Source organism: Brassica napus, chromosome C2, assembly GCF_020379485.1.
Source record: "Brassica napus cultivar Da-Ae chromosome C2, Da-Ae, whole genome shotgun sequence".
In the NCBI taxonomy this organism is placed as follows: Eukaryota; Viridiplantae; Streptophyta; class Magnoliopsida; order Brassicales; family Brassicaceae; genus Brassica; species Brassica napus.
The window spans coordinates 16,933,483-16,946,444 of record NC_063445.1 but is presented as its reverse complement, the minus strand read 5'-3'; the positions used below and the strand labels follow the sequence as shown (position 1 = coordinate 16,946,444).

Sequence of the window (12,962 nt, the reverse complement as noted above, 5' to 3'; positions counted from 1 at the left end):
TCTCCTCTTTTACAACACCTTTAAAACATTTACAGTCTTTTTATAGTTCAACGAACTTCACAAACCATTGCAACGTATACTTTTTTTTTGTGCACTTTTTTTTTTGTGCACATTGCAACGTATATACATTTTTTCACAACTTCATTGTTTTCTTCTTTTGCTACGTGTATATTATCGGTAATGGATGTTTACGTAGTTTCTGATCACGTCTTAGTTTCTGATCACGTCTCTCCATCTTTCGTTTCTTTTACTTCGCACCATCTCTGGTTAGATTTAGAAAACTTGGAAACATTATACAGCTTTCAAATAGAAAATCATAAGCATTTACATTTGTCGGTCTATTTAATAATCTCGAATTATGTTTTCCGAAATTTCCTTTGTTGAATGATTAAGGAGTAAGGACAATGGATTAATGGGCCCCCCCCATTTCCCCACCAACTATTGCTGCCTCACAAAATTAACACTAGTGTGAACTTAATTATTTTCAGACAAAAAGTGCGGTATCGTAGTAGGACATCATCGGAACCGGTTCCAGATCCAATAATCGGAAACCATTTTGGTTTTGGATTAGAGACAGTGGCTGACGTGGTAAATCACATAAAGGTCACGTTCGTCCATGTGAGCCTTGTCTGACAAGACCCCTGTATTCATGGGTCATATCTCGAACGTTCATCACTAACATGCCCCTTCACCGTCAGCCCTCCGATTTACGATGAACCGGTCATTTTCGCGCCACCAGTTTTTCAGAAACCCGTAGTTTAATTTGGCTGTATGCTCCTAATTTCTTTTAAAAAAATTTGAAACAATATTATTTTTTCTTTAGCCAGCGTGATCACTCATCAAATAACCATATTAGAAAAGCGAGACGAAATATTCAGAATGAAAGGGTAGAGTGAAATGGTGAAAGTGAAAGAAGCTTGTTCTCATAGATATCTGTTTTTGTTTTTGGAATGGTGTTTATATGATTATAACTTTCATAATACTATAGATATTTCCATCTTTTGCGGGTCGCTAATCAAAACTTATATTCTCTCAGTTGATCATGATATTAAATCAATGTACTAGAAAGGGTCACAACATTTCAACGAACTAAAGAGTTTTTCTTTTGGTCAGAAGTATTTTTATATTGTCCCAGTTTTACCAAAGGAGCTTGTGCTTCAGTAAACTTGTAAGAATCGCACTTTCAATAGTAAATCAACAATAGCAAATAACATTTCTTCATTCATTTTCAACTATGAAACCAAATATTAAGTAAATTTAAGACTTCATCAATAATATTTTATATTTTCAACTTTTTAAAAATAATTCTGCTATGTTTTTCTACAAGTCACTAGACTGTTTACTCATATATCTATATCACCTATGATCTTCGTACTAATTCTCCTCACGCTGCTGAAATATACCGTCACACATTGCAGCTCTTCTCATTAATTAGCTCATAAGCAGAATCCAATGTTTCACGAGACGACAGAAACATATATTATATTTTGCGCATGCCGTTAGAGGAGAATTGAAGGTTGGTGTTCTCAAAGTTTTCCAAATGCGGTAAAACATCAACTTACAAACGTCTTTAGTAATTCTTTGTATCTTCCTCTATTTCACGATCTCATTTCCAAAACATATGTTTTTTTTTTTTGCTAATAATAATAAGATATCTATAGATTTACTTAATTCAATTTTAGTTAACCAAACCGATAGTCAATCAACATAGCTGATTACTGAATGATGATGCAAAATCCAAGAATGGCCTTAGCATTTTTTTTGTACGGAGATTGATCTTAGTAACAAAATTGTTGAAGAAAACAGAAGAAAAAATGACTTTTTTAAGAAAAAACAGAAGGATTATTTTCATTCCATTTAATATAATGAGAAATTTGTCATCATATTTTCAACCGATAAAGTCAAGCCGAATTGTATTAACTTACGTGAATTAGGCCACTAAAGTTACCAATGTCCGATCATTATATTGCTTATTTATCACCATGATGCACGAAGAATTAACAAAATCCAATTGCCTAAATTAAAGGATCTAACGACATCTTGATACGATAACTTAAGATACTCTATCTCAATAGGTTAGCCATTTATAATTCGGTTAATCAGTTTGCAATCAAGCACATTAAATTTAGTCTTCTTTACTATATTCTTATATTGTCTTCAACTGCGGACGATTAGTCTACGTCCACGGTCCATACGTACGCGGAAAGCGTTGGCTTGGAGACAAGCGGACGAAACAAAATATTAAAATACAAGAAAATACATTCTAATTATTGAGAAATACAAATGACTAGAACAATACTCGGATACTGAATAATAGAATGTTAAACTCTGTTCTTACATTAGTCATCCTAATGAACTATTTTAAAATCCGAACCATTAAATATGTAGTATGGTCATTATTTATGAATAGATAAGAGCCCTGAAGAAATGGGGACAAAAAAAAGGGAGTCATTGAGTCACATGGCCTTTTCTGAAGCCATGTGCTCATCATAATCATTGATCTCATATCGCTATTGACATTTCTTACCATCCTTTTTCTTTTCCCGGCCTCCCTAAATATAGTAGTATTTTGATAGAATATTATATAAGTGTTGACAAAAGATATACTAATAAAAATTTCATAGCATTTATAAAAGCATCTATTTGGTTCTTGTGAGTGTTTAACGACTTGTTAATTGTAGTTGCCCATTGTTTGATTATCAAAAAGTCAAGCATTTAATTAGATGAGTTCTTATCAATATTTGATCACATATGTACTTGATAATCATCACGGGATTGTCCACTTGAATCTATATTGGGTTTCAGTGAGAGTTTATAACGAAATTCATGTAATCAAAGCGTTACATTCTATCCAGGTTTCAGTAAACAATTCAGTTTTAATGCTAAAACTGATTTCTATGGATCAATAGAATTTTGTATAAAAATGGTATGCGGCAGATTGCTTAAAAGTTTACTAAAGGAAATGCCAAACCCTCAAATGATTGGACCATGTCTGATTCAGTATGGAATCAGCAATACAAAATTATAGTCACCCACTCTAATTATGAATCTTTGTAATGGTATGACACTGACTACCTAGATAATTATGATGATTATTATTCTAAATCATCATATAGTCTCTAAATTTTACGAGTTGTCATAGTTAATGTGGTGGTTATGCACAGTGTAGCCAATCTATATATAATCAGAAACATTCATAAAATAATATTGTATGTATTTAGCAAAGAGCGCCAATTAGTTTAACATTTTTCACAAAAAATGATTGAAATGTACTTATTTTCTTATTAATTACATCTATTAAAACCAATAGTATTTGAGATAAATAAAATTATTTATAAAATCAATATGTTTATAATTAATATTAAACCCAAAATTGCATTGAAATTCTTAAATAATACTGAGAGTATATTTGTTAACACCACTTTGTTTTATCAACCATTTGAACACATATTTTCTGACAATTCGTATATATTCTTTAACATTTTCGTGCAGTTAAATTTCAGAAATGTCAAACTTCGAACACTACTTCTTTCTTGACCAATTTTTTTGTTTTTGTTTTTTGATCAACCATATTTCATAAACTTAAAAGGAGAAAAACCTAGGCCCAGGTTCATGAGGAGTGCATGTTACATAAAGAAGCTTTTGCTACAAAGTCTGCAAATCCATTTAACTCTCTTGGAGTATAGAAAAAAAACAGAAATTGAAGAAGGACGATAGGGTTTCGATATCCAAGAGAAATTTCATGGAGATTCTTTGGTTTGATAACCGAAACGATGGCTCTGATGAGTCCCAGTGAATCTGATCGAAGCCAGATCTTTGTGAAGCCAAGGTGAATGGTGTGTCTTAGTGCTGCCCAAACCGCTAGAACTTTCGTCACGATAGCCGATTTGACATGAGTCTGAAATTGTGATCCCTGAAGAGACAATGTTCCTTGGTCTGAGAAGATCCATCCCAGACGTATTGCCTTTCTTGACCAATTTAAGAGAAGAATTAAAGAGTAGCTCTTATTTTTATTTTTTTATCTTATGGTCACAAAATCACATCTTTAAATGATATGAAATAATTCTGTTCGTGTCATCAACTCCTGTTAATTAATGATTCGGCCTATCCTTTGAGTAACATTTGTTATAAGATTGTGAGTGACACGATAGATCCCCAAATGTACAGATCCGAATAGACCAAATTAACATATGGACTCTTTTAAGTTATATCTAAAAAATAAATAGAGTTCCTAGAATCAGAAGTTAAACCTATCTAATGTTACAAATGTTGCTTTCTAACAAGTAGGATAACAATCACCTAATGTTTCTTTATTCCTGAATCAGTAACATTTTGCTGTACTCTTAAGTATAGGCTAGTTCGAAATTGTTGGTGGATAGAAGGACAAGAAGCCCAAATCACATATTGTGAGGAGATGAAAGACAAGAAGCCAGAGGGGAATTCACCAGGAGCAGAGTTACCAAAGCAGTGGTGTACGTACATTCCAGACCGTCTATTCTTTTAGTCAAAAAAATTACCAGACTTTGGGACTCACAAGTTTGGACCGAGAGAGAGAGAGAGAGAGAGAGAGAGAGAGAGAGAGAGAGAGAGAGAGAGAGAGAGAGAGAGAGAGAGAGAGAGAGAGAGAGAGAGAGAGAGAGAGATGGTCTTTTGATATGAAATACATCTTAGCTAAAAGCAAAGGTAACATTCTCAGATAGGAGTATTTGTTAAAAGTCTAGAATCTAGTTTGGGTGTTTTAAGATGTATTTTCGTATCAAAAGACCATGATTCTAAAAATCGGTCTAGATAGCGCCTGAAAATCAGTTATAACTGAAACAAAATTTTTAAAATCCGATTTATACGTTCGAATCGGTCTAGACGACGCCTGAAAATCAGTTATAGCTGAAACAAAAAAATTTAAAATCCGAATTATACGATTCAAACCGGTTTAAACCGTTCTAAACCGGGTTAAACCGTTCTAAATTGGTTTAATTCTGTTAAATTAAGTAATAATGTTAATACAAATGCATAAATTTATCTAATTTCTTTTCTTTTGTATATTTAATTTTGATAATTCATCAAAATAATTTTATAATCATACCTAAAACTAAAATATCTTATATAAATGTAAAATGTATAGAAAATAAATTAATAGTTAAATATCTTATATAAATGTAAAATGTATAGAAAATAAATTAATAGTTTGTTAATGTCTAGGCCCCTTATAATCAGTGTAGTCATTAATGTTCTATAGAGCGCCTAGCTATTTCTAAAATATTGCACAAGAGCATCCTATTGTTTATCCACACCAGGGACGGGTAAAACCCCAATACCAAAAAAGTAACGGATCACTGATAAACCAAAAGGACAAGAAATTAACACTACATTTTTAGCTGATAATCGTGGTTTTAGGACAAGAAAATACAACAAAGTAGAGATTAAAATAAAGGAATTTAACCGTGGAGAAGACTAAGAATCCGTATTTTCAACCGTCGCTTGTCAAAGTTAAAGCCAGAATCACTATACCAAGTGTTGTGATCACTGTGGCACACGCAAACACTGTCATTGCCCTCTTGGAGACAACTCCACTCTGCTTCTCTTCCCCGAGGCTTACCTCCATCTCCTCCACAAGTCTCCTAACAGTCTCCATATCCGAATCCTTGGCAGCGTGAATAAGCCTGTTCTGAATCTTCTCTAATCTCACTGTCTGCTTCGACTTTCTCTTATTAGACCAAATAAAACCAGTCATTTTCCAAAGAAGGATACCAACGTAAATCGCCACAACGCAGTCTACTGAATAGTGGTGGCGCTCTCTTATTTCCCTCTGTGCGCTGTGTGCCACAAGCAACCATATCAACGCCGAAGAGAAACCTCCATAAGCCTCCTGTTGATGGTTTTACCACAGACAGAAAGGTTACAAAATTAGCTGAAAAGTGGAATGGGAGGAAGAAAAGGATAAATATATATATATATATATATATATACCGTCCAAGCCATAGCGGTTAGGACAGCTACAAGCATGTGGCCACTGTACAAGAGGTCATTACAACCACCTCCCGCTTTCTTTAGTAAAGCAAACCACGAAGACCCTTCAGAGTAACTCGGTCTCAAGAAGTCGCTGAGGAAGCTCATTGGACCCCAGTCAGCTCTGTAGTCACCAATGTAGTTTCCAGGATCAGCTGTTAATACAACAAAAATAGACTTTAAAAATCAGTTAGATCTAGATAAATAATAAAAAAAAAAATTCAGAGACTAATTCATACAGTATTTTCATTTAAATGCCAAAAGCAAACAGCCAAAGTAGTAAAGTGAAGTGAGACGAGATGTTACCGTAAGCTGCATCCCAATGGAGGAGCTGGCGAATAGCAGAAGGGTCTTTAGCATAAGGGACATAATACTTCTGAGCCCAACGATGAGGATGAGAAGGGACGTTGTTGAATCGGGCTGAAGCGCACCAAGGTCTAGCTGAAGGTAAGATGGTAGAAACGAAGGTTATAGCTCTTAAAAGACGGCCCAGTCCCATGGTGAAAATGTATCGTGCCCCTAATCCTAGACCCGGAGCTTTCACTGAGTCGAACACTACCGAGAAACCCAGCATTACAAACAGCATAAGAAAATGGTGCAATCCTATGATATGAGCTCTCAGGATTTCCACAATTGCCTCGGGAAGGCTCTCGTTTAGTGCAAGTAGGAACCATTGGCCTGTGTCAGGAAGTGGAGACGTATCCCTGTCAAAGATTAGCACTACTATTATTTTTCATACTGATAATATATAGTTACAGAAATATATAATATAAACATTAATAAAAGATTACTGTAATGTTAACGTTTCAACTGAATATAAGAATAGTAACTTATAAAAGACTCAAACTGATAATAAAGTCACAGAAATAAATAACACTTCAACCAAAGATTACTGTAATTTTGATAAAGCTATATATTCAATTTTCACTTGATTGTTTAATTAATTGAATAAATGAAAATAAACTTAAATATTTCTAGTTTATGTAGTTAATATAGTTACAGAAATGCATTAACCGTCCAAGAAAAGATTAATGTAATAACGATGAGCTACACTTATTTCCACCATAAATTGAATAAACGACTAGAAACTTAAAGATTCCGACTAAATATTGCTCATAATGATAAACATTCAACCAAAGATTACTGTAAATCTATGATACTCAAGTCAAACCATGTTCTACTCAAATCAGATCCAGAAACACCAACAAGGTCAACACTCATAACTATCAACTTTCGAGCTAAGATCCACGCAGATCTAGTTTTACCGGTGCCAATCTAAGCCAAGAACGGCGGTGACAGAGCGAACACAAAGAGCTTCGAAGAGAAGAGCTCCAAGCAAAAAGAAGATAGAAGCGAGGAAAGGGATCGCTGCTCGTAGCTCTTTAGACCAGTGCTTGTAGAAAGGGACACGCGTAACGACGGCGAGAACCAGGACCGACCAGAGAACTGGCTGAAGACGAGAATGCCCCCACGGTGACACGTATCTCATGTAATCGACCGCCACGTATGATATTGCAGCGATCCCAAGTCCGGCTCCGGACATCTGAGAAGGCGATAGTCGCCGCATCATGCCCGGCTTTGGCGGATGAAGAGTGGCAAAATGGAAAAGTCTTCACTCTTTCTTAGCAAGACCATTTTTGTCCGAAACTAGCTACTTATTTGGTAATGCAACATTATTATTTGCCGAGTGAATTTTACAAATTGATTATATTTTTCAAGAAAAAATTAATGTTGCTTACTTAAAAAAAAAACAGACATAGCTTGAAAGTAATTACAACATGTACACTAACATTCATACAAATTTATAGTTTGATAAGATTTTATAGATAGAATAATAACACTATTAACTATATTTAGATATATCACCATTAATAGATTTTTAGTAAAATACAAAATTAAAACAATATTATAAAATTTTGTGAGTTTTAAATATTTGAAATTTTACTTATATTTTATAGTTGTTATAAATTGATGATTAAAATTCATTAAGTGAATGCCGATTATTTTATTAAGCTAGTAAATAAATCAAAAGTTTATCGAGTTGTTGTATCTAAACAAAAAGAAATCCAATAAACATAAATTTCTTAAATTTATATTAGGATTTTTTAAATTATATCTAGATATATTAATCTATATAAATATATAACTTATCTCATAGCTATTGATGACCTTTTTGTTAAAATAATAAATAAATCATTTTTTTTATCATGATGGAGTGTTTTAAGCAAAATAAATCAAATAAACCTAAATATATTATAATGTTATACTAAATTTTGATCCGCGCTTCAAAAGCGCGAATTTAACTTTGGAATGAAATAAATACTTTTTATATGAATTTCTATATAAGATAGTGTATAAGTCTGGACAAATATATCTGAAATCGAAGAACCGAACCGTGCAAAACCGAAATATCAAAACCAAAATTAAAATGAATTTCATAAATAATCAAGCATATCTTATATTTTTGGATTAAAAAAAACTGAACCGGATCCAAATCAAAAACCGAATGAGTACCCAAAATTTTAAAATACAAATTATAAACCTATTTTAGTATGTTGATTAGCTTAACTTATTTTAGTATGTAGTTATACACTTATTCTACGTATATAATAAAGATTGGTAGGCTGTTACTATTGAATTCAATAAATATCTAAAATGAGCGAGCAACCTGATTTTGTATTTTATAATCGTAATGAAACCAAGTCCGCTAATTTTTGTTTTGATTTTTAGAGTATCGATATATGGTAGACAATTTTGTAGGTAAAGGAAAAAAAATCAAATAATCATTTTGCAATTAATATGGATGCTATTAGTAATAATCTTGTATAGTTAAAGATAAATAAGGTAAGACCAAAAATTAATTAGCTAATGAATAAGTACAACAACCTTGTATAAGTAGATTTTTTAAGACTCTTTCCTTTTTAATAGTATAGATTCTAAGAAATTGAAATATAAAAGAAAAGCCAAATTTCAAATGGCTAATTTTATGTTTATTCTAAAACCAGTGAAGTAAAAAACTAAAAGTATATCAAAAATTATAATTTTTGAAAATAAATAATCCAGGAATGCATGAAGTTATTATTCATGCTTCCGAACAGGATGCCGGCATTCAATTCTTGCCTAGAACTCTTATTCAGACTCAGCTCCATTCATGCCTTTGAGTAAAATGGATTAGTATTCCCGAATACAGAAATATTTGACCTAGGAAATATGTTAGGATGGGAACTCTTTTTCTCCTTTATTGTAGTTTAGCTATAGTTTCTTGAATTAATTATAGTTGGTAAAATGAATTACTTGAAGACTACTAAGATTGGCTACATTGAGCTATACTATGTAAAAGTTATTTCATCATTCCTATTCCCTCCTTGAGTTTTTGTGGTGATCCCTGATTTAGTTTTGAGATGTATAAAAAGGCTGGGACAGGGCTAGAGTGAGTCACTGCGCTTCCTCCCTCTTGCTTGCATAATTTCTCCAAAGTCGTTCAAGCGAAGCTCCTTCGATATGTGGTTCTTAAGTTTCTATTTCCTTATTTTTAGTTTCTTTTCATGAGGTTATTTAAGTATCTGAGTTAAGATATACATGATGTAAACATTTTTTTTGAAGAAACTTCGTTTAGATCTTTGCTTCAAAAATCCAGAAATTTGTTGGTATGGTGGTGTCTGTTTGTTTTTATTGTGTAATGGTAGTATTTGTATAGGATTGAACTTGCTATATCTTTTTCTGAGTCTATGGATCTTGCTTCAGACTTGCCGCCTCTGTTTCAGATCTGGTTTCTGATTTTCTTCACCATCTTCTTAACACATTTCCTTAGTTCGTTTTTGAAGATGAAAGCAATCATTGATGCAACATATGATGGCAGTCTGGAAGGTTTACATGTTGCTTTAACTGAGTTCTTCTTCTACTTTGTTTTTCATGGTTGGTTCTTTTTAAGAGAGACCTAAACTATGTTTTGTATTTTTTTTCTCTTTCCGACAGAAGATTTCCTTGTGGTTTGATTCTTGTGACTCATGCAATCAATAAAATCTCTCTTATACTGCCTTATCTTACGATTTGAAGCTTATTCTTAACAATAGATAAGTTGATGACCTTGAACCTCAAAACACAAGAGGAGAGAAACCACTCCACGTTGCAAGCTACCATAACAACCTACCACAAACTCTTCACTTGTGTATGATATTGGACAGTGTATGCACAGTAAAAAGCTTCGGTGAAGTGGTTAAGACGGTATAAAATCATTAAATTGTAAAATATAAATGTAATTGGGTGGCTGATTGTATATCCACGGTAAAAATCTATGAACCCAACAAACATGCCATTTAAATTGCATTAACTCTTGAAAAATACAATCACATCATTCGCGAACTACTCACTTTTATTTAATATTCATAAATATTCAATTAGTAATTCTTATAATTTATTATTGATATAGAAAGTTTGGTTTGGTAGTATTTGCTAAAAATTTAACTAGATTTTCAATTGCGCTACTGCAAGTTTATATTAATAGGTAGTTTCATTTTATACTAATGTCACTAATAAAATAAAAATGAATCGACAAAATATAAATGGTTTATATACATTTTCTATGAATCGTATTCAAAGTATGCTTTATTAGTTTCATATTAAGTTATTATAAAATTATATCATTTAAAGAATTAATATTTAGATATATCTTTGTTTGTATACATAAATGTATAAGCGTATTTATAAACATATTTATATTATTTATTAATCATAATTTTAAAACAATATATAATTTTTGATGTGTATTAACCAATATTACACTGTTATAAAAAAATAATTATAATTTATCTATCTTTCTATCTGAGTTACCTAAAAGATTAATCCATATGCACAATCGCTAACTTTCCTTCTTATTTACCAAATTTTGACAATGAAAGTATAATATTATATACTTATTGCGTCCATATATGTCTTTTGACAATGAAAATATAATATTATTGTATACTTATAGCGTGCATATATGTATTTGAAATATTTTTATTTAATTCTGTTAAATGCATATATGACAGTATAATATCTAGATTTAGTTCTTAATAATAAATATTTTTTTTACAAAATTTAAATACTAATATATAAATTCTAAAATATAAGATATTCTTCTACTTGATCTAGTTAATATATATAATATCGGGACTATGATGTTTTATTAGTTCAAAGATATTTTTTGTAATTGTTAGATGTTTGCTAAAATTTCATTTTTTAGTTTATGGATTAGTATTCTTAGATAATATATTCTTCATTTATTGAAATTATGATTAATATTCTCTGTATCCTTCTTTTCTGTTGTCATTGAGATTATACTATACTGTCAATATTATTTATAAATATTATGAGGAATTTTAACTAATTTATTTTGAGAAATTATTTGAAATACACTAAGTTGGATACCACTTTTCAAAAATAAATTTAACCAAATATACTCTAACATTTGAGATTAGAGTTTAGTGATTTATTTTTTAGGGTTTAAAATTTAGGGGTATGGTGGGGTTGAGTATATAAAATTTTATAAATAATTCGTAAACATTTATAAGTGATTTATGAGAGTTAGTTTTGTCTTTTTATAATAAACTTAAGGTATTTATAAAAATGGTTATCATTTAAAAGTGAATTTGTAAGAGAAATTTCTTGAAATACCATAGGTTGGTTAACCTTTTTCAAAATGTATTCAATCAAAAATACCTTAACATTTGGATTTAGGATTTAACAATTTTTTGTACCGTGTTTTTTTTTCTAAAGAACTGTTCGTATGAAGGTTATACATATGGTGAAATTTTTGAAATGACACCAAGAGATTATAGTCTGGACAAAAAATAGAGATGGTGAAATTAACTTATTCTTTACAAGACCTAATGCTACAGGAAATGGCTTCAGATACTCTTCATATACATGTAACAAATGATAAACAAGTGCGGAGTTTGATTGAGTTATCTAAGACGCATATTGTATGCCTTGTGTATTAAGCCAATGCCATAAAAGTTGAAACTGATGACAATGTGGATGTGTATGATGGTTATGGTAGTAGTTTTGCTGATGAAGATTCTAATGAAGGGTTGGATGAGATAATGTTGCTGATGATGCTCAAGCAACTGAAGTATATTTTTGAGACTTATTGAAAAGTCTTTGTTAATATTTTACACTAGAAACTTCCTGAGAAGTCTATATAGATTTTTTTTTCTCACATATGTGTTAGTTATTGTTTTTGCGTATGGTGGATTCAATTTTTATTGTTGTTGATTTAAGTATGTTGAGATAAATTTGATAGCTAACAAAAATTAATAATATCATATATACAAGTGAAAGACAACTAAACATAGTAATTTACAAACAACTATTTTATAATGATAATTTTTACAAATCAAATTATATAAAAAAAAAATCTAGAGTTTGTTTGATTATTCGTAATCTTGATGGCTCAAATGAAGCATGCTAATAAAATCTGCAAAAAGATAAATAATGTTAATAAATTATTTAAATATAGAAACGATATGAGATAAAAAAATTATAAAATCACATTTTAGTAGACTTCACTTGAAGTGTACATAAAATTATGTTTTAGTAGACATCATTTGATGTGTACCAGCCTTAATTTTTAAATATGTATTTAAATTATTTTTAAAATCTGAAGCTATTTTTCAAGTTTTGAAGCTATTTTGTAAGTTTTTTAAATGTACATATTTAAATATTAAAATTATCCGATATATAGACTTTTGATGACGTTTACTTACATGTTAAGGCTAGTAGATTTCAAATAAAATTTACAAAACCATAAATTTTAAAAATATTTAATTAGAAGTCTTTTAATATAAACACAAAATACACATTTAGGTTTTATAGATGTAAATCTTTGTAAGGAGAATTTGAAAACCGTATAAAAGAATATCTCCAAAATAAGATAAAATTATAAAGGAAAAAAAGCATAAGACAAAAAAAGTCAA

General features: G+C 30.9%; 1 protein-coding gene across 1 annotated transcript; it reads right to left on the bottom strand.

Annotated features, from left to right (window-relative positions):
• Nucleotides 1-5,312: 5,312 nt before the first annotated feature.
• On the bottom strand, nt 5,313-7,679 carry LOC106381140 (protein PHLOEM UNLOADING MODULATOR). Its single transcript, XM_013821009.3, has 4 exons — nt 7,272-7,679; nt 6,313-6,710; nt 5,968-6,161; nt 5,313-5,866 (listed from the first exon to the last, which is right to left on the bottom strand). The coding sequence occupies exons 1-4, from the start codon at nt 7,574-7,576 to the stop codon at nt 5,468-5,470; spliced, it is 1,296 nt and encodes a 431-aa protein (XP_013676463.2). The 5' UTR covers nt 7,577-7,679; the 3' UTR covers nt 5,313-5,467.
• Nucleotides 7,680-12,962: the final 5,283 nt, after the last annotated feature.

Excerpts from the sequence above, each read along its gene's own strand:
- LOC106381140 (XM_013821009.3), bottom strand. The coding sequence starts at position 7,576 with ATGATGCGGCGACTATCGCCTTCTCAGATGTCCGGAGCCGGACTTGGG. Across the intron at positions 6,711-7,271 it reads CTTGGCTTAGATTGGCACCG|GGATACGTCTCCACTTCCTG; the intron begins GTAAAACTAGAT and ends AATCTTTGACAG. Across the intron at positions 5,867-5,967 it reads TAACCGCTATGGCTTGGACG|GAGGCTTATGGAGGTTTCTC; the intron begins GTATATATATAT and ends AACCATCAACAG.